The 21,208-nt window shown below is 40.6% G+C and overlaps 3 protein-coding genes across 3 annotated transcripts; all 3 read right to left on the bottom strand.

Annotated features, from left to right (window-relative positions):
• Positions 1-1,322: 1,322 nt before the first annotated feature.
• Positions 1,323-18,621, bottom strand: LOC145491772 (BTB/POZ domain-containing protein 6-like). Its single transcript, XM_081471031.1, has 2 exons — positions 13,822-18,621; positions 1,323-1,516 (listed from the first exon to the last, which is right to left on the bottom strand). The coding sequence occupies exon 1, from the start codon at positions 16,347-16,349 to the stop codon at positions 15,036-15,038; it is 1,314 nt and encodes a 437-aa protein (XP_081327157.1). The 5' UTR covers positions 16,350-18,621; the 3' UTR covers positions 1,323-1,516; positions 13,822-15,035.
• Positions 2,036-4,469, bottom strand: LOC145492187 (BTB/POZ domain-containing protein 6-like). The gene has a single exon (XM_081471528.1). The coding sequence runs from the start codon at positions 4,084-4,086 to the stop codon at positions 2,746-2,748; it is 1,341 nt and encodes a 446-aa protein (XP_081327654.1). The 5' UTR covers positions 4,087-4,469; the 3' UTR covers positions 2,036-2,745.
• Positions 6,094-10,975, bottom strand: LOC145493051 (BTB/POZ domain-containing protein 6-like). The gene has a single exon (XM_081472454.1). It carries the CDS (start codon positions 9,051-9,053, stop codon positions 7,731-7,733), a length of 1,323 nt encoding a protein of 440 aa, XP_081328580.1. The 5' UTR covers positions 9,054-10,975; the 3' UTR covers positions 6,094-7,730.
• Positions 18,622-21,208: the final 2,587 nt, after the last annotated feature.

The following is a 21,208-nucleotide window of genomic DNA, read 5'->3' as shown; positions in this document are numbered from 1 at the left end:
ATGTATGTTGCGTAGCATACGAAACGTCAAGTTATTAAAATGCGTAAGTTTAATATGTTTATCACCGCTATTTGTGTTTTATTCCTCGTTAATTTCAAGTTGCTTCTGACTGCGGGCTCTTGAGATGTCACACAACTGCGTGACTTTTCGCTCTGGATCAGCTGGAGACAAAGGCCTTTGAAAATTTGTTATACCTATTCAGCTCCAAAATTTTGGTTAGTTCGCCCTTTTGTCCGTAACGTCTTGCTTTTTTTTTTTTTGTTGTTTTTGTTTTTTTTGTTTCCAAACTCGTTTTTAGCGTGAACGCAAATATTGATCTTCTTCGAAGTTTCTCGCTTTTCTTTTCGTTTCTTTTTTTCTTTTTCTTTTTTTTTTTTTTTTTTTTTTTATATTTGACCTCTTAAGAGAATGGGCACGTTGTTCCCGATGTTGTGGTCTAGCCTTGTCTCACGGGTTGTTTTTTTACATAGGGTTAACCCCATTTTGCCTTTCTCCTTTGGGCAATTCTAAGAAAAAAATTATTATGTCTCTTTCTGTGTTAATCGAGCAATTAGCTCTTCGACCATGCAACTGAATTCGATTAGTTGCCCCATCGTTATCAATAAGACAAGAAATTATGTTTACTGCAGTTTAACATTGCAATGTGAAATTGCAGTAAACAAAATTGGTCTAAACTTAAGGTAACTAATTTTAAGGCAGGTCTGAAACAGGGTATTGATTTAAGGGTCAGGTCATAAATAGGTTAGGGAAAATCCCAGATTTTGGTTATCAATAGGGTAAGGAACCGGGCAGTAGAACCCAACCCAACTTTAGTGGGAATACCCCCGAGGGCGGTCGCATACGTTTTGACGCTCTGCAGGACAACTTCTGACGTGTGCGGCTCAGCCGCACACGCCAGAACGACGTTCAAATATTGTAGCAATAATTGTAACAACGTTCAAATATGACAAACTTTCGACATACGGCTAGGGTTAATAGACCATTTTACAGTTGTCTGCTCAGTGACCTGGCCTTTGTATGGCAGCGAGGCTAGAGTTGACCTTGTTTTGATACAGACCTCACTGCTTTTGTTGGGCAAAACAAGTTGTTCTGATGCTAACTAGGTGCATTTACATGACAAAAGCAGTGAGGTCTGTATCAAAACAAGGTCAACTCTAGCCTCGCTGAGATACAAAGGCCAGGTCACTGAACAGACAACTGTAAAATGGTCTATTTAGGTAATACTGATACATGAACGAATCCTGGCTGCATACGAGACAACCTTGTCTTCAAAGCGATGAACGTTTGAATCTGGGAAAAGCAGCTTGCGGAAGAGTCTAGAACAGTGTCTTGTAGGGACGTGGCTTTTTGCCACGCTATAATTTCAGTTACGGCTCATCGATACGATTTCAGCGTGGTGCCTCTTAAGACTGAAAATGAACTCGAGTTTTGTCTGTACTTCCTCGCGTTTCTTTTCGACAGTTTTGACGACCTTTCATTGCTCGGCCGTCTCCTTTTCGTGTCTTGGAACCGTTACCTCGCTTTAACTTTCGCCTATGGACACTGCAAGAAAACCAAAACACGAGCATGCCCAAAAGCCGCCACCCACTTAAGAACGAGGTAGAGATTATTGATCGAGACCCGCACTGGTAAAGACGAAGGGTCGAGTGAGCTATCACCACTACGATTTCACCCTAACAATAACCACAGGGATGGTAGAATTAAAAGACCGGCACACCAGCATACGCTAATTAAGGAAACAACATTCTCGCCAGAATGATGGAAGAATCGAGGATCGAAATACACCAGTCACTGAATCGTGAGACAAATGTGAAACTTTACTATCAACAAATTTGACATCGCTGCATGAAATGGCTAAGAGTTTTGCTACTCCCACTCTATTATTCTATTATTCTATTACTCTATTATTCTCCGGCAGCATTCTGTCAGGTTGCCCCAACAATTCACCGATACCCATTCATACAGCTGGGTGTATTAAGGCACTGTGAGAGAAAAGTGCCTTGTCCAAGAACATAACATGCATAATGACCCCGACCCGGACCGCTCGATCCGGATTATTAGAGCAAGCTAGCCACTTAGACCACCGAGACTCCCACATTCTTTTGTACATTTAACCTCAATTATCACATTCATGAATCATAAATTTCTTTTCTTTCTGCTATATAAACGTTTGAGCTAGAAAAACGAAAAGCATCCGTCACAATAAAAGGCATTTTCCATTGCTCGATCAAAGTTCACAGTGTTCGACCACGAAGGAAGGAGAAACCATGAATTTGCTTTTTCCTTCTATTGCGGTCAACCACGCAAACGTTAGTCATGTAACGGAAAACTACAACTTCCCTCATCTTTCCCCATTCCTCACCCTTTCACACTTTTCGTACGTATTCTAGTTCCAGCCCCAGTCATCTTTAATAGCACCGTTCGGTAACATTTCAGTAACCATACATGAAATAAAAATTAATGCATCTTTAGCATGTCACGGAGGTCTAACTTAACACAATTTTATCCAGCAGGGTCATAAAGCGATACCTTGCCACTGCAGATAATGTACTACGTAGCACCGTGACTGCAACGTCTTGCTGACCAAAAAAGGACTGGAAACTGGCCCGTTGTTTTACTGGAACTATAGTGGCCTTCCCGGGAATCACGGAAGGTAAATAAAAGGTAAATTCACATAAGGTTAAACTCGTTTCGGGATCATAATGAAAGATCTTAAAACGAAATAATACACTAGTAAATAGTACTTCAACGTCTTGCTGACCAAAACAGCACAGGAAACTGGCCTCTTTTTTCATTGGTTCTATACAAGTGATCCTGTGAAGTACGAAAGGTGAATACCACTCCTTGACAATCAACAGATATTTGTCCTTTTGTTCCAACCCATGACTTGGGACCTGTGATAAGCGACTCTAACTTGTACTCCTTCTTTTCCACCAAACGAACTGGTTCATGAAACAGCACAGAAAAACCATAATAAGAACAAGTCTTGTCTTTTTCTGAAGCGTACGATCCTGATTGTTTTACCAGAGAAGAGCCATCTGTGGTATCTTTAACTTCTATGGAAACCGTGTAGTTCCTACCTTCCGAACCAAAATGCTGAACTCCATGTAGCATAATTGGCTTGTTCACAGTAAAGTTAACACAGTCAGGTGACTCACAGTATCTCCAACGAAATTTATCCGGCGGCATAAAGGCTTGAAATCTTTGACATCCATGGATAATTGAAGCATCAATCCTTGGAATCCTTGGGGCTTGAATGAATGGCAAGGAAGTTGTTGACACATCACTGAAGTGTTTCATCATGTCACCAACCTCTTCCAAAGTAAGAATACGAGAATCGATGACAACTGAGGCAAACTCCTGCTGTGACATCAATGGAAATCTGATCGCTTTCACAATCTCTTCTCCAAGAATTCGTCTCTTCGACTCGCCGTCAAGAGTTATCCCTTGCCTTTTACTTTGTTCTCTTGCCCAGCGATCGACAGCTTTAAACAGTTCCACTTCCTTCACGACCAACCCTTCTCTCTTCACAACTGCCTCCACTAGTGATCGCTCAACTGTGACAAATTCATCTGACGTCACAGCTTCTTCTGTCTGCTCCTCAATCACTTTCCAGCATCGATCTTCCAAATCTTTATCCTCAAATTTCTGAGCCTGCGGCAGAATACAAAACACATTTGATGCTTTCAAATTACGTCGAAGATATTCGGCACATTTCTCGGCAAGTGAAGGCAGCATATATTTGTTCGCCAAGTACAGCACTTGCATCACATTACTCCCGCTTAAATTCACTTTCTCGCTGTACAAATAGCGAAACATCTCCAACAGACTCTCGTACTCACAGTCAGGCACTTCAATAGAGTTTTTGGTCTCTGCCATTTGACCATAGAACATGGCATAGAACACAGGACTGCTGATTGCAAGCACAAACTTGTGAGCTGGGATCACCTTCTTGCTGTCACTTTCGCCAGTCGATGCTGGAACAACAAATTTCACATCGCTCAGTAACTCCGTGTTGAAAATAAACGTAGTTCTCTCTGCGATAGCTGTACACTTCGACTGCCAGTTCTCTTGAACAACTGCCATTGTAACTCTCTGGCTTATTCGCAGTATTATTCGATACAACAATGTTTCGGGGGAGCTCAAGTTTAACAGTTGTTCCGCCTCGTAAACTCAAAAGCGAAACAAGGGAAATGTTTGTATGTGATACTGCTGAATTAATTCCAAGTTGCTTCTGACAGCGGGCTCTTGAGATGTCACACCACTGCGTGACTTTTCACTCAGAGTTGCGCAAGCGGAGCTGGAGACAAAGGCCTTTGAAAATTTGACATACCCATTTTGGCAAGTTCGTCCTTTTGTCGGTAACGTCTTTGTTCTTTGTTTTCACACTCGTTTTAGAGTACACGCAAGCCAATGCACAACGGCAGCTGATTTTTGAAATGACTTACTTTTCAATTGTTTGTTGGCGCCAATAAAATCCGGGAACTGAATGAATGAAAATTTATCTTCTTTGAAGTTTCTCGCTTTTCGTTTTTTTACATATATATTTGACCTCTTCAGAGAATTTCAGTCTTTCTGAACAATACAGACCTTATTACGGTTTTGGAAGCCATCTTGACGGCTAGTCAACGGCGTTAGAAATGACAGTGCTTGTATAGGAATCTGCTGGCAAATTTAAGAACAATTTATGATCGCCAAGTTAAGATACTAGACGAAGGATTACGATATCAAATTTGAGGAATGGAGCGGTGCTAGAAAGTAAACTGTTTTTAATTTTCCATACATTCGTCTATAATTTTTTTTCCAGACTTTAAAAAACCGTAGGCTCTGTTTCATGCATCTTCAGTGTTACATGGTTAGCAGCGAGCGTTAAACAACCCACACACTTATCGCAAAGAGCAGGTCAGGACACTTCCATCAAGATTAAATATAGACTACAATCATGGGTATAAGCCGATGGGTCCATCGAACAGGCTGTAAATAATGATTTACCCCTCAAACTCTTTCTCGCAATACCTCCGCGCGATTTTCAACTGATTTACACCTCTAATTTTCCAGTACAGTGTGAATGTTACAGAAGACAATCGATCTCATTTTGCCACGGCCTGCGCTATTGTAGACCAACGAAATGACGCCATTTTCTCTATTATTTGCCATTAAAAGTTCAATATATCACAATTGGCCTACTACTGAAAATTTCGAAATCGAGCGCAAACTAGGCAAAGTTATTGCTACTTTACACATTGCGTTTTCATTGCGTTTTCATTCATGTTGCGCTTTTAACCAAAAGGTCCAAGTATCGGCATCACAGGCCAGTGTTTTTTATGTTCCTCGGTTACGAAGTTACCTAGCAACAGAATACTACGTAGTGTAACGCCTTTACGTTGTTCTATTACAGGGTCACAGTTTTTTTTAATAGCAGGTATTCCGTAACTTTTCATTGTGACATACATGCAGTAAAGTCGTGACGTTCATATTTTAGTGTATGTCTTTGATATTATTATGAAATTCATCGGCCTGACTTACTTAAAATTAGGATAACTTCGTTCCAGCGTCATAAAGAAAGACCTTAAAAACGTAAATAATGTAATAAATAGTTACGTTTCAGTCTTGCTAACCAAAACAACACAGGAAACTGGCCTACTTTTTTACTGGTTCTATTGTTGGCACACGGCGATGAACGGAAGGTAAATAGTACTCCATGAGAAACAACACATCTTTGTCCTTCTAAGAGTACATTCCGTTGGGGTGATCTGGATCAGGATCAGTGATCCAAGATCTGTCTGGATTATGGTACATCAAAAAAACTGATCAATCCACTTTGGCCATAGATTCATCAGTTCCTTTGATGTACCATGATCTAGACAGATCTTGGATCACTGATCCTGATCCAGATCACCCCAAAGGAATGTGCCCTAATCCTTTCCATGACGTGGGACCGTTAATAAGCGACGCTAACTTGTATTTCTTTTTTTTCCTGACCAAACAAGCCCGTCGATAAAACTGCACAGAAAAGCAATAAAAAAATCCTTGCCATTTTCTGGAGCGTACAAGCCCGATTGTTTTTACAACAGAACAACCGTCTGTGGTATCTTTAACTTCGGTAGAAACCGCGTAGCTTGCACCTTTAGAACCAAAATGCTGAACTCCATGTAGCATGATTGGCTTGGTGACAGTAAAATTAATACAGTCAGGTGACCCACCGTACGAGGATCCCAAACGAAATTTATCCGGCGGCCTAAAGGCTCCAAATCTTTGACATCCTTGGAATCCTTGGGGCCTGAATAAATGGTAAAGAAGATGTTGGGAGAGATCACTGAAGAGTTTCATCATGTCACCATACCTCTACCAAGAAAGAATTTCAGACTCAATTACAACAGAGGCAAACTCTTTCTCTGACGTTACAGCCTCTTCTGAGCGTGCGGCAGAATGCAAAACACATTTGATGCTTTCAAATTACGTCGAAGATATTCCGTGCATTTCTCAGCGAGTATAGGGACCAAGTACAACACCTGTATCACATGTAAAACTAAGGAGAGATTCCTCCTTAATTTTGAACACTATCTAGGCTCAATACAAAACTTCTACGATATACATGTCGGATATCAGTATGGAAAACGAGGGGGAAGCGAGGATGAAGTTGTAAGGCCAGCCCAAGACTAAAGAGTTCAAAGAAGAGGCTCAAGAAATGATAAACAGATTTCATGCTCATTACATCGTCAGAGTAGTTTTAAGTAAGGTATGAAAAGGATATGGATTCCATTCCTGTTTATTGAACTTTCAAAATTCTACGTTACTACACAAACGGCAAGATACATTCTTGTCTTACATTCAAGTTCACAGTTACAGTTGTGACTTATCATTTTTCATACATAATTATTACTACGCAAGCTAGAGCTTGGGGTTTTCCTCTTACGTGCCGACTTAAAGCTCAACTGGTAGAGTATTCATTATGCCCCGACTTCTTCATGATATTTTAATTTCATCTCTGTAGCGCAAATCCACTACTCTTCACAATTAAAATGAAAAAATTGTTGTTAATATTTTGCAGATTAAAACCCCCTAGATTATTTGAAATGTCTCGTAGACAGACCACACAGAACCTCTCTTGCAATACAACTACGATTATAGACTCTTTTTTTTTTAATGTGAGCTTACTGGATGCTGTCCTACACATCTTTAATGGTAGTATTCAGCGCACTTTCAGTCAAACAATGTTTACATGCAATAGTAATTAATGGAAGCGGAAAAGTAATCAACTTGACCAGGGTGATGCAAAAAGACACTACAAAGGAAAAAATTCCAAATAGTAATTCACCATGTAATTAACCAAAATAGCATATATAAACAGGCCTCAGTCTATCACAGTGATCAAAGTTCACAGCGTTTCAACGGCAAGCAAGAAACCATAAACGCACTGAATTTCTATACACAAAAAAGTTTTTTTTCTCTATCCTGGTATGAGTGACGGAAAACTACGACTTCCCACAATACCTTTCGGCAGGGTCACATAAAATTTCGCACACTTGTATTCTAGTTCAAATCCCAGTCGTCTTTGATAGCATTATTCACTAACTTTTCAACGTAGAATGTAGTAATGATTAGAAAATTGTCAAGTAATTAATGAATAATTAATGACCCTTAACAAGTCATGGAAGTCTAACTTAAAAGAAGCCTCGTTCCAAGGTCATAAAATAAGACCTTGAAAAAATATAGTACTAAATAGTATTTCAACGTCTAGCAGACCAAAACAGCACAGGAAACTGACCACTTGTTTCACAGGTTGAAGAATTGCTATTTGGTGAAGCACAGAAAGTGAATATCACTCCTTCAGACTCAACAGATGTTTGTCCTTCTGTTCCATACCATGACGCGGGACCCTCGATAAGCGACTCTAACTTGTACTGCTTGTTTTCCACCAAACAAACTGGTCGATCGAACAGTACAGAAAAACCATAATAAGAACAAGTCTTGTCTTTTTCAGAAGCGTATGATCCTGATTGTTTTACCAGAGAAGAGCCATCTGTGGTATCTTTAACTTCTGTGGAAACCGTGTAGTTATCACCTTCAAAACCAAAATGCTGAACTCCATGTAGCATGATTGGCTTGTTAACGGAAAAATTAATACAGTCAGGCCGGAACGGAACGTATAGCCAACCATTACGAAAGACCCAGAATCGTTGACGTCGATATACAGTTGAAGAGTCCTTCCTTGAGGCTTGTATAAATGGTGAAGAAGAAGTTGGGAGATCATTGAAGTGTTTCACCAAGTCACCAACCTCATCTAAAGTAAGAATACGAGAATCGATTACAACTGAGGCAAACTCCTTCTGTAACATCAATGGAAATCTGATCTCTTTCACAATCTCCTCTCCAATAATTCGTCTTTTCGACTCGCCGTCAGGAGTTATCCCTTGCCTTTCGCTTTCTTCTGTGGCCCAGCGATCAACAGCTTTAAACAGTTCCACTTCCTTCACGTTTAATCTTTCTTTCTTCACAACTGTCTCCACTAGTGATCGCTCAACTGTAACAAATTCATCTGACTTCAAAGCTTCTTCTGTCTGCTCCTCAATCACTTTCCAGCATCGATCTTCCAAATCTTTATCCTCAAATTTCTGAGCCTGCGGCAGAATGCAAAACACATTTGATGCTTTCAAATTACGTCGAAGATATTTGGCACATTTCGCGGCAAGTGAAGGCAGCACGTATTTGTTCGCTAAGTACAACACTTGCATCACATTACTTCCGCTCAAATTCACTTTGTCGCTGTACAAATAGCGAAACATCTCCAGCAGGCTCTCATACTCACAGTCAGGCACTTCAATAGAGGTTTTGGTCTCTGCCATTTGACCATAGAACATGGCATGGAACACAGGACTGCTGATTGCAAGCACAAACTTGTGAGCTGGGATCACCTTCTTACTTTGACTTTCGCCACTCGATACTGGAACAACAAATTTCACATCGCTCAGTAACTCCGTGTTGAAAATAAACGTAATTCTCTCTGCGATAGCTGAACACTTCGATTGCCAGTTCTCTTGAACAACTGCCATTGTTATTCTCTGGCTTGTTCGTAGTATTATTCGATACAACAATGTTTTGGGGAAGCTCAAGTTTAACAGTTGTTCCGCCTCGTAAACTCAAAAATGAAACAAGGGAAATGTTTGTGTGTGATACTGCTGAATTAATTCCAAGTTGCTTCTGACTGCGGGCTCTTGAGATGTCACACAACTGCGTGACTTTTCAGTCTGGGCCGCGCAAGCGGAGCTGGAGACAAAGGCCTTTGAAAATTTGGCATACCCATTTTGGCAAGTTCGTCCTTTTGTCGGTAACGTCTTTGTTCTTTGTTTTCGAACTCGTTTTAGTGTGAACGCAAGCTAATGCACAACGGCAGCTGATTTTTGAAATGACCTTCGATTTTCAATTGTTTGTTGGCGCCAAAAAAGTCCGGGAACTGATTGTATGAAAAAATCCGGGAACTGATTATTTGAAGTTTCCCGCTTTTCTTTTTTATATATATATATATTTGGCCTCTTCAGAGAATTTCGGTCTTTCTGAAAGGCGACTGAACGATGCAGACCTTATTACGGTTTTGGAAGCCTTCTTGACGGCTGATCAACAGCGTTAGAAATGACAGTGCTTGTATAAGAATCTGATGGCAAATTTAAGAACAATTTATAATCGCTAAGTTAAGATACTAGAAGAAGGATTACGATATCAAATTTGAGGAATGGAGCCGTGCTAGAAAGTAAACTGTTTTTAGTTTTCCATACATTCGTCTATTCTCGGTTTTCACCAGTCATGTGATCAAAACTAAAAATCGTAACCATTCAATAAATAAATTCAAGAATCTGGAATATGATAGATGATTGCTATATAAATAACCTCGCCAAGAATCAGGTTTCTGCTGTTTTTCATTCGCCCGTTATTCGCAGAAGCGTGTCATCCAAATTTATAGAGCTTTGTATGGAGACGCCATGTTTGTGCCCTTCGGAGGGGCACAAACATGGCGACCGTAAAATAACAAAAACATCCGTCATTGAGTTTTGCTATTGAAACGAAAATTTTTACCCTAGTTCTCCGACACATTGAAATAAATGCTTCTTCTAGTGCAAGCACCGTTTATTTAACAAAAACTAAAGCGATAACTCGTCTTTTGACCTACGCGACAGTCTTTTCTGGCCGCCATTTTCATGTCACGCAACGCAAAAGCTTGGAGTGCTCTGTTACAAAAAGAAGAACTCTGTCGAGCTAAAACATTGTCAAACGTCACGTTCCTACAGGGTCTTTTATCTGATGAAACTAAAACCTCAGAAGGAAGGATAATTTCTAATTTTGGAATATGACTACGTCACATGAAAACCAAGAATAATTTTTTGTTTTCCGGACTTAAAACCGTAGGCTTTGTTTCATGCATCTTCAGTGTTACATGGTTAGCAGCGGACGTTAAACAACCCACGCACTTGTCGCAAAGAGCAGAGCACGTAGTTCCCGATGTTGTTATGTGGCGTTGTCTCACGGGTTTGTTTTTCACATAGGGTTAACCCCATTGCGCCTTTCCCCATTGGACAATTCTAAGAAAAATTATAATGGCTATTTCTGTGTTAATCGAGCGATTCATTCTTGCACCAAATCCAATTAGTTACCCCAGGTAAGAAAGATATGAACAGCGCGCAATCTCCTGTATTCATAGCCCATTGTTGTTTGTTGTTTTTGCAATCCAAAGACTTGATTTCATATTTTAGGAGGGATGTTTAAATTCAAGGAAAACTGATCTTCACTGGCACAGTGTTAGGAAAAACCATTTAGCGGTAGAGAACATACCACATTATCATCTCTTCGAGACACCAGCTATTGAATCTGGACTACAGCGAGGCGTTTTCTTAGCCATCGGTCAGGACACTTCCATCAAGATTAAATATAGACTACAATCATGGGTATAAGTCAATGGGTCCATCGAACAGGCTGTAAATAATGATTTATCACGACTTTACTGCATGTATGCCACAATGAAAAGTTATGGAATACCTGCTATGAAAAAGGACTGCGACCTTGGAATAGAAAAACGTAAAGGCGTTACACTATGCAGTATTCTGTTGCTAGGTAACTTCGTAACCAAGGAACATAAAAAACACTGGCCTGGGATGCCGATACTTGGACCTTTCGATTAGGAGCACAGCATGAATGAAAACGCAATAAAAACGCAATGAAAACGTAATGAAAACGCAACGAAAACCCAATGTGTTAATTAAGTGGCAATAACTTTGCCTAGTTTACGCTCGATTTCGAGATTTTCAGTAGTAGGCCAATTTTGATGTGTTGACCTTTTAATGGCAAATAATAGGGGAAAAAGCGTCTTTTCAGTTGTCTTCAATAGCGCAGGCCGTGGTAAAATGAGATCGATTGTCTTCTGCAACATTAACACTGTACTGGAAAATGAGAGGTGCAAATCAGTTGAAAATCGCGCGGAGGTATTGCGAGAAAGAGCGTGAGGGATTTTCATATGTTCATGAAACTGACAAAAGTTCAATTGAGGCCTTACACTACTGTAAAATGATATTAAAAATCGCTTAAAAATCCAAGCTTTCGCCGATCTACGGCATCATCAGGGATAAGAAAAAATATTGCGCGTAAGGCTTACATACAGATGTAAAGTAAAAACGTTTCCGTATCCCTGATGATGCCGTGGATCGGCGAAAGCTTGGATATTTAAACGATTTTAATATCGTTTTACAATTGAACTTTTGCCAGTTTCATTTAAAATGCTACTGAAGGACAACATCTAACGATTATTCATATGTTAGTGTATATCCTTAATATTATTATAAATTCACCGAAGTCTGGCTTACTTAAAATTAGGATAACTTCGTTCCAGCGCCATAAAGAAATTTAGGTAAAGGAATTTAGCTGAGACAGATTATGTGCAGGCAACAGATAAGTCAGTCTTATTATGAGACACTCTAGGACTCCTCTTGTATAGAGCAGAAACCGATCGCGATTCTTCATGCTGAGTCGTTATTGGCGGCGGCAACTTCCTTTAGCCCGGGGAGCGGCGGGGGAGGAGGGGGGGGTGGACTCCCATATAAAAAGGACGAGGGTGTTCGTCGGAGACTTCGAAAAGAAACCCTAAGAGGTACCATGATCCTGCTTTGTGGGCATGACTTGGAATTTTTTTCACCTTTAAGAGTTACCAATTCTAACACATAACATTGTCTCCTGTCATTTGTTTTCGGCTCAATACCCTGAAAAGTACTGTAAAAGCACCCGCCGTGGAGCTTTTGAGGCTGAACACCAGAAGAAGTACCAACCTGCCTGTTTAGCCCCTTATAGGTACGACGAGCACCCCAGGCCTTAAGTTCTTTAGTTAGATGGAAAGAAGTGAGGCCTCTTAAGCCCAACTGTCCCTTAACTCTCGGTGCTTAGCTTTGGTTTCTGTAGCATGAAGCAGCTAGTATAGCTCCTCTCCCTGGATGGGATGCTAGTCCATCGCAGGTTACTTCCCAGAATTCCGTCAGGTTGGTCCAGCAATTTTCCGGTACTCGTCTCTCCAGCTGGGTGAAGAGATGCACGGTGAGAATAAATTGTCTCGCCCAAGAACATAACAAAATGACGCCGATCAGTGCTTCAACCCGGACCACTGGACCCTTAGCCATCGCGCCAAACAGAAGATTAAGTGGAGGAGGTAGTTATTAAGTCGAAACTGTCCAAATATGGCATTTGTCTCGTCGGTAGTTCGGGTCTATGACAACAAAGCGTACCAGTTACGTCAAAAAAAACGCCAGTTATGATTCATGTTGAGGTACACTTCTGTTCCGGTCGTCAAAATGTCGGACGACGGTAGAAGATTTCCACTAGAGGCGTTGCGCGGGCAAGAAGCTGTGAGAGGCCTGCATGGGCTCGATCCTGACCATCTTCTGTGTTTTATATCAATGTTGTGTTACACTCACAGCATCTCTCTACACTTTGTAATCACTCTATGTAATCACGCACCATGGCCTTCTATCAAGCAACATTTAACTACCACTTTATACGTATGTACGGCCCCAAAGGGTATGGCTTTTCAACCGTTTTGGTCATAAATAGGGTATGGTTTCTGCACTCGTCTTAAATTTGGTATGTTTTTTTAACAAAGTTAAGTTTCATCATTATCAATAACACAAGAAATTGTGTTTACGGCAATTTAACATTGGTCTGAACTTAAGGGAACTAATTTTACGGCAGGTCTGAAACAAGGTATTGATTTAAATGTCAGGTCATAAATAGGGTATCAAATTTTTGGTCAGGTCATAAATAGGTTAGGCAAATTTCCAGATTTAATTTGGTTATAAATAGGGTAAGGAATCGGGCCGCACACCCCGACCCAACTTTTCTGGGTGTACCCCCCTGGGCGGTCGCACTCGTTTTGATGCTCTGTAGGACAACCTCTGGCCGCACACGCCCGAACGACGTTCAAATATTGTAGCAAGTATTGTAACCTTCAAATATGCGCAACGTTCGGTATACGGCTAGGATTAATTTAGGTAATACTGATAGATGAACGAAATCCTGGCTGCATACGAGACAACCTCGTCTTCCAAGCGATCAACGTTGAAATATGGGAAAAGTAACCTGCAGAAGAGTCTAGAACAGTGTCTTGTAGGGACGTGGCTTTTGGCCACGCTATGATTTCAGTTATAGCTCATCGATACGATGTCAGCGTGGTGTCTCTCAAGACTGAAAATGAACTCGAGCTTTGTCTGTACTTCCTCGCGTTTCTTTTCAACATTTGTGACGACATTTCATTGCTCGGCCGTCTGCTGTTTCGTGTCTTGGAACCGTTACCTCGCTTTAACTTTCGCCAATCAACACTGCAAAAAACCAAAACACGAGTAAGCTCACGAAACCGGCCTCCAGCCACTTTAGAACGAGGTAGAGATTATCGATCGAGACCCTCACTGGCGAAGACGTAGGGTCGAGTGAACTATCCCCATACGATTTCACCCTAACAATATCCACAGGGATAGTAGAATTAAAAGACTGGTACATCAGCGTACGCTAATTAAGGAAACAATATTCTCGCCAGAATGATGGAAGTATCGAGAATCGAAATACACTAGTCACTAAATCGTGAGACAAACGTGAAACTCCATTATCAACAAATTTGACATCGCTACATGAAATGGCTAAGAGTTTTCCTACTCCCACTAGATGGGATGGTATTCCAACACAGGTTATTCTCCGGCAGCATTCTGTCAGGTTGCCCCAACAGTTTACCGGTACTCATTTATACAGCTGGGCGTATTAAAGCACCGTGAGAGTAAAGTGCTTTGTCCAAGAACATAACATAATGACCCCTACCAGGGCTCAAACCCGGACCACTCGATCCGGATTCGAGCAAGCTAGCCACATAGACCACTGTGACTCCCACATTCTTTTGTACACTTAACCTCAATTATCACATTCATGAATTATAAATTTCTTTTCTTTCTGCTATATAAACGTTTGTGCTAGAAAAACGAAAAGCATCCGCCACAAAAAAAAGGCATTTTCCATTACTCGATCAAAGTTCACCGTGTTCCATCATGAAGGATGTAGAAAACATGAATTTGCTTTTCTCTTCTATTGCAGTCAACCACGCAAACGTTAGTCGTGCAACGGAAAACTACAACTTCCCTCATACGATCATCTTTCCCCATTCGCTCACCCTTTCACGCTTTTTGTACGTATTCTAGTTCCAGCCCCAGTCATCTTTGATAGCAGCGTCCACTGACATTTCAGTAACCATACATGAAATAAAAATTAACGCATCTTTAACATGTCACTGAGGTCTAACTTCAAACAATTCGATCGAGCAGGGTCATAAAGCGATACCTTACGACTGAAGATAATGTACTTCATAGAACGGTGATTACAGCGTCCTGCTGACTAAAATAGGACCGGAAACTGGCCTGTTGCTTAACAAAACTAGATCTATAGTGGCCTTCCCGGGAATCACGGAAGTTTAAAATAGAAGATAAATTAATATAAGGTTAAACTCGTTTCGGGGTCATAATACACTAAATAGTACTACAACGTCTTGCTGACCAAAACAGCACAGGAATCTGGCCACTTGTTTTACTGAAAGTGAATACCCCTCCTTCAGACTCAACATATGTTTCTCCTCCTTTTCCATACCATGAATTGGGGCCCTTGACAAGCGACTCTAACTTGTACTTCTTGTTTTCCACCAAACAAAATGGATGATCGAATAGTACAGAAAAACCATAATAAGAACAAGTCTTGTCTATTTCTGAAGCGTACGATCCTGATTGCTTTACCAGAGAAGAGCCATCTGTAGTATCTTTAACCTCTGTAGAAACCGTGTAACTTCCACCTTCAGAACCAAAATGTTGAACTCCATGTAGCATGATTGGCTTGTTAACGGAAAAATCGAGCCACTCAGGTGACGTACCCCATCTGGCCCAACCAGTATCAAAGCGTCGAAATCTTTGACATCTATGGATAATTGAAGCATCCATCCTTGGAATCCTCGGTGCTTGAATGAATGGCAAGGAAGTTGCTGACAAATCACTGAAGTGTTTCATCATGTCACCAACCTCATCCAAAGTAAGAATACGAGAATCGATGACAACTGAGGCAAACTCCTGCTGTGACATCAATGGAAATCTGATCGCTTTCACAATCTTCTCTCCAAGAATTCGTCTTTTCGACTCACCGTTAGGAGGTATCCCTTGCCTTTTGCATTCTTTTGTGACCCAGCGATCAACAGCTTTAAACAGTTCCACTTCCTTCACGTTCAATCCTTCCCTTTCCACAACTGTCTCGACTAGCGATCGCTCAACTGTACCAAATTCATCTGACTTCAAAGCTTCTTCCGTCTGCTCCTCAATCACTTTCCAGCATCGACCTTCCAAAGCTTTAACCTCAAATTTCTGAGCCTGCGGTAGAATACAAAGCACATTTGATCCTTTCAAATTGCGTCCAAGATATTCGGCACATTTCTCAGCCAGTGAAGGCACCATGTATTTGTTTGCTAAGTACAACACTTGCATCACATTACTTCCGCTCAAATTCACTTCGTCGCTGTACAAATAGCGAAACATCTCCAACAGACTCTCATACTCACAGTCAGGCACTTCAATAGAGTTTTTGGTCTCTGCTATTTGACCATAGAACATGGCATAGAACACAGGACTGCTGACTGCAAGCACAAACTTGTGAGCTGGGATCACCTTCTTACTTTCACTCTCGCCAGTCGATGCTGGAACAACAAATTTCACATCGCTCAGCAACTCCTTGTTGAAAATAAACGTGGTTCTCTCTGCGATAGCTGAACACTTCGTCTGCCAGTTCTCTTGAACAACTGCCATTGTTATTCTCTGGCTTGTTCGCAGTATTATTCGATACAACAATGTTTCAAGAGAGCTGCATGTTAACAGTTGTTGTCACCTCGTAAATCGAAAGTGAAACAAGGGAAGTTTACATGTGATACTGCTGAATTAATTCTAAGTTACTTCTGACTGCGGGCTCTCGAGATGTCACACAACTGCGTGACGATACATAATATGCACGATGCTCTCACCCTCAAAACAACAGCATCATATGCCTAAAGTTATTCTCGGGGAGTAACATTACGCTCGACCGGTTTTGGTTAAATAACATGCCCTTTTCCATTCCTGCGAAAAAAAACCCTCCATAAATGAGAACCACAACATTTTATTGCATCAATTACAAATTTACAAGTAATGAACAACAAATAATGCTCAAAAGCTCTCAAAATGGCTTATTTACATACCGTCAGAGGTTATACCTTGCTTTTTACTTTGTTTTGTTTCCCAGCGATCAACAGCTTTAAACGAGTTCCACGTCCTTCACGTTCAACCCTTCTTTCTTCACAACTGTCTCTTCCAGTGATTACTCAACTTTAACAAATTCATCTGACTTCAAAGCGTCTTCTGTCTGCTTCTCAATCACTTTCCAGCATTGATCTCCCAAATCTTTATCCTCAAATTCCTCAGTGTATGGTAGAATGCAAAACACATTTGATGCTTTCAAATTACGTCGAAGATATTGCGCATATTTCTCAGCGAGTGAAAGCACCATATACTCAGTTGGTTGCTAAGTACACGTTACTTCCACTCAAATTCACTTTGTCCCTGTACAAATGACGAATCATCTCCAACAGATCAGAATCTCGTACTTACAGTCAGGGATCTCAAAAAGAGCTAATAAATTTGAACGACAATAGGTGTATCGAACCGATTAACCATCGTAAAGATAACTGAGTGTTGACGAACTCTACAAAAGTGCAACCTCGTTCCCAGGGCTGTTTTCTTAGATATTGGGTGGGGCGGAATGGTCATGTGATCATCAAACACACGAAAATTCTTGGTGTAATAAACTAGGAAATGACGAATGAGTGAAATAATTTTAGGTAATCACTTCAGTCACCTTGGATTAGCTCTAAACCGATGCAACTTTTCTCCCTTTTGCCTCAAGCCGCTACAGGTAAATTGCTTCAAGTATTTACTGAAAAGAGAAAATGTTTTTGCCGTTTTGCCTAATGGTTTCATTTAGTGGTTATAATTACACGTTTATTTCTAGCCGGCGTTATGCCTGTACAACGGTAAACAATGACATATACAACACGCACATTAGTCAACAGACTCGCATCTAAGGAGTCTGTAAGCAGCTACATATGAATTATGTGGTACGAGAGACATAACCTAAACATCGAGCACGAGAGACAAATGGTTGATCCGACTGACGCAAGAAACACACGTAGGTCTCTAAACAAACGCATATCTTTCTCGAAGTGAAGCTACTGTATGCGCTGCACTCTTATTATATGGTTAACTTCACCATCGGGCAAGAGGAGCCAAATCTTGCCCTGTGATTGGCTACCCGAGCGGGCAAGATGGTGCTATCTTGCCCGCTTAGGACTGCCTGCTGTGTACCGCAAAATAAATTTCCCTGACAGCCATGTAATAAATCCTTTATTGTCCAAGCTTGTTCGGTAAATAACCCATGAATAAATTTTCACAGAATGTCCTAAATGATCAGGGAATACCCTAAGGTTTCCTTTAAGCATTTGGCTACACGGAAAAACAAACTGCAACTCTTGCCTGTTTGTTGTTTTCTTCGCAATCGGCCGACCAGATTTTACACGTTGAGTACCAGAATCCATGCGGGGAGAACATGGTCGCAGAGGTGCCTCAACAAATGTCTCACCACTTCTTAGTCATTCCCAACAGGCAACGATAGCTTATTTTTCCAGCCTTGTCAGAATTAATGCATCTGCCTCTACAATAAAAGACCCACGGGGGAAACTCGGATCGGGTACAGGATTTTCTTTGACATATGTCAAGCTTACGGGAAATAGCAGCCCAACAACATCTTTCACTCGTCGATCAATCTGTAAACCGGATTTAATGCTCATACTGTCAGTAGCTAGTGCTGTGGGTATTAAGAACAAGCAGTTGAACTCTGTAACAGGGTTTGAACTCCACTATCTTCAAGTTTGGGAAGGAGGAGATTGGCAACTAGCAGGCTTTTTATTATTCCATTCCGGGTTGTGCAACCCGCCTTGTTCTTATCATGAGTGGTCTTTAAAGGTACAATGGCCAGGTTCCAATCTTTCCAGTTGAACTGCAATGTCCTACCATGCCATGTCCTTGATTTTTGTGGCCTGGTCTCTTCAGGGGCAACCAACGGATCGATTCGGTAAATTATCTGTTCGGAAGGCCTTTAATCCCCTCTGATTTTCTTAAGAGAATTGTCACATCGAACTTTCGAAGTTTCATCCTCGAACTTTCATTCTCGAAATGTCTGTTTTTTTCAGATTGTTAAAAATGTTGTTTTGGGTACCGAAAAAAGGTAAGCTATCATTTTCGGAAAGGCGATAAGACCTAAGGTTTTCGGGAAATGGACAAAAAAGCCCTAATAAATTCGAAAATGCTCAAGTTCCCTTAGAACAACCGAACAGATAAATTTTTTAGCGCAATCTAAAATTAACTTACAGAGCTTTAAAGTACTCCGGTCAGATAGCCTAAAACAACGTTTAAAAGCATTCGAGAGAAAACGGTCGTTGGGTGTCCCTGCCCCTTAACAAATTCATCGTTTTGGGTCTCTCGCGTTTCTATGTATGTGTTAACTGTTTCATCGTGCTTCAACTGTTCAAGTGGATCAGAAGACTTCTGCGCGAATTCAACAACACTCTTCAAACATCTATAGAATATATGATCTCGATCGAGTTTCTTTGACTCTATTTCTTTCCATCAGCTGCACGACCGCAAATCCAAACATCGACTTCAAATGACCTAGTATTTCTGTTCTGGCGTCTTGTTCGACCCCGTACAATTCGCGTGAGGACTTTTTTAACTCGTTTAGCAGCTGGTTTAACAAAGACGAGCGTACAATAGTGTGTCGCTTGTAATGGCACTTCGTGTGACCAAAGCGATAAGCCTCAATGACACTGTCTATGTTAAAATTTGTCGCTTGTAATGATTGTAGTGACGATTTTTCCTTTTCTCCGTGAAGTGAAACATTTGTCGCTGTAGTTGATGCAGAAGAAGAGCTTTCCGCACCACTGAAGAAGCCCGAAATCGATATCTGGACCCCCGTTAACTTAGCCATCTTCGCTGGTTTAGGCTCAGTAGCCTCGGAGTCGTACCTAAGCTGGAAGACACCAACACATGTTTTCCTGGCGAAAAAAAAAGTCAAAAAAGGTGTAGAGAATAGAGAGATTCAAGGGTGTGTTACTCCCGAGAAACGATAACTAGGATAATTGACATAACAAGTTTGTGGGATAAAATAAAGGATACCGGTTTTCAGGATTAATTCATTTGTGATTGTCCGCCTCTCCTTTAAGACTCACTTGTGATAACTTCTCTACCTATCTCTTCTCTCTTCCATAAAATGATCCTAAAGCAATTGAAAAAGACAGTTTGCCAGTTTTATGCTTTTTATTGTGACTGATAACTACGATAGACTGATAAAGACGATGACGGTATATCTAGCAAACGTCACTTAACGACAAAGGAGAAAACAGACCTGTTCGGCTTGGCCTCGCATAACATTTGTCAAATTTACCTGTTCATGAATTCCTTAGTTATGGTAAATATTATTTCAGTTAAAACTGTTTTTTACTTATCTCCAAATTCAATTATATTTGCGTTTTACATGTTAATAGTGACTTAACAAGGGTAAGTTCGTCAGAATCTGGCAAAGTTATCTTTGTCAAGCGATCTGAGATTGCTTCTGACCACTTCTATGTACGCTCTGTTCCCATCTATACTAGAGTTAAGAATTATCTACACTGTACAGCAAAAACGGTTAGTGATCTTATGTGGCTTATTAATCTCTGGACATTCCATCTACCAAAAATTGGTTTTCCTGTAGCGTAATAATAATTCCTTAAAGTACAGTAAAACCGTGAAATTTGAGAAGGGCAAAATTCCAATAAGACATTTACGTCAATTGACTTGCCTTTCGCGCGAGAGCCACACAATTTCTTGATATTTCGTCAGACACCTTCGTTTTTCGACGTATTTTGTTGACGAAGCAAAATTCAAATCTTTTCGGACCTTTTCTGTTAATACACCGGTTTTAGGCACACGTCACATACTGTATTACAAAGCAGTACCATATAGTCATCATACTATTGACTATTGCCAGTACCATTAGATCTGGATTTTTGCCACATTTGCTGTCATGCTGTGTGCAAATCTCGGCCAATGTTTCTACTGAAGTTACCTTCATTTTAAACGGGCTTTTTTGTCTTTTAAGCCTAGGGTTCTTTAATTTAGTGTTATGTATATAGGTATTGATTAGACGTAAGCGTTAAAACACTGAGAAATGAAGCGAAAATGTGAAAAAGAAGCCGTCATTTGTGTCATTTGCGGTAAACACCGCTGCGCGCAGGCTGCAAGTGAGCTAGCTCGCAGTTTATCGTGAACCTTAATGATTAAATCTCTCTATTTTATGAACATGAAGAGGATTATTGGTCATTGTTAATCGGCAAACATTACTGAATCTTAATGATTCTTCATGCCATACCGTGCTATAATAAAGTACCATACAGGTCAAAGAGGCCATTATTGCGCCATGCAGCAACTATTCTAAGTACCGAAAATAATAAATGGATATTATAATAACAATAGATATCCCACAATCCTCTGCACTGTATATATTAACATGTTTCCTTCCTTTGGGCAAATTTTCTCCTACG

This window comes from Orbicella franksi, chromosome 7 (genome assembly GCF_964199315.1).
Source record: "Orbicella franksi chromosome 7, jaOrbFran1.1, whole genome shotgun sequence".
Classification (NCBI taxonomy): Eukaryota; Metazoa; Cnidaria; class Anthozoa; order Scleractinia; family Merulinidae; genus Orbicella; species Orbicella franksi.
The sequence above is the reverse complement of the archived record's forward strand: the minus strand, read 5'-3'. Positions and strand labels throughout refer to the sequence as shown.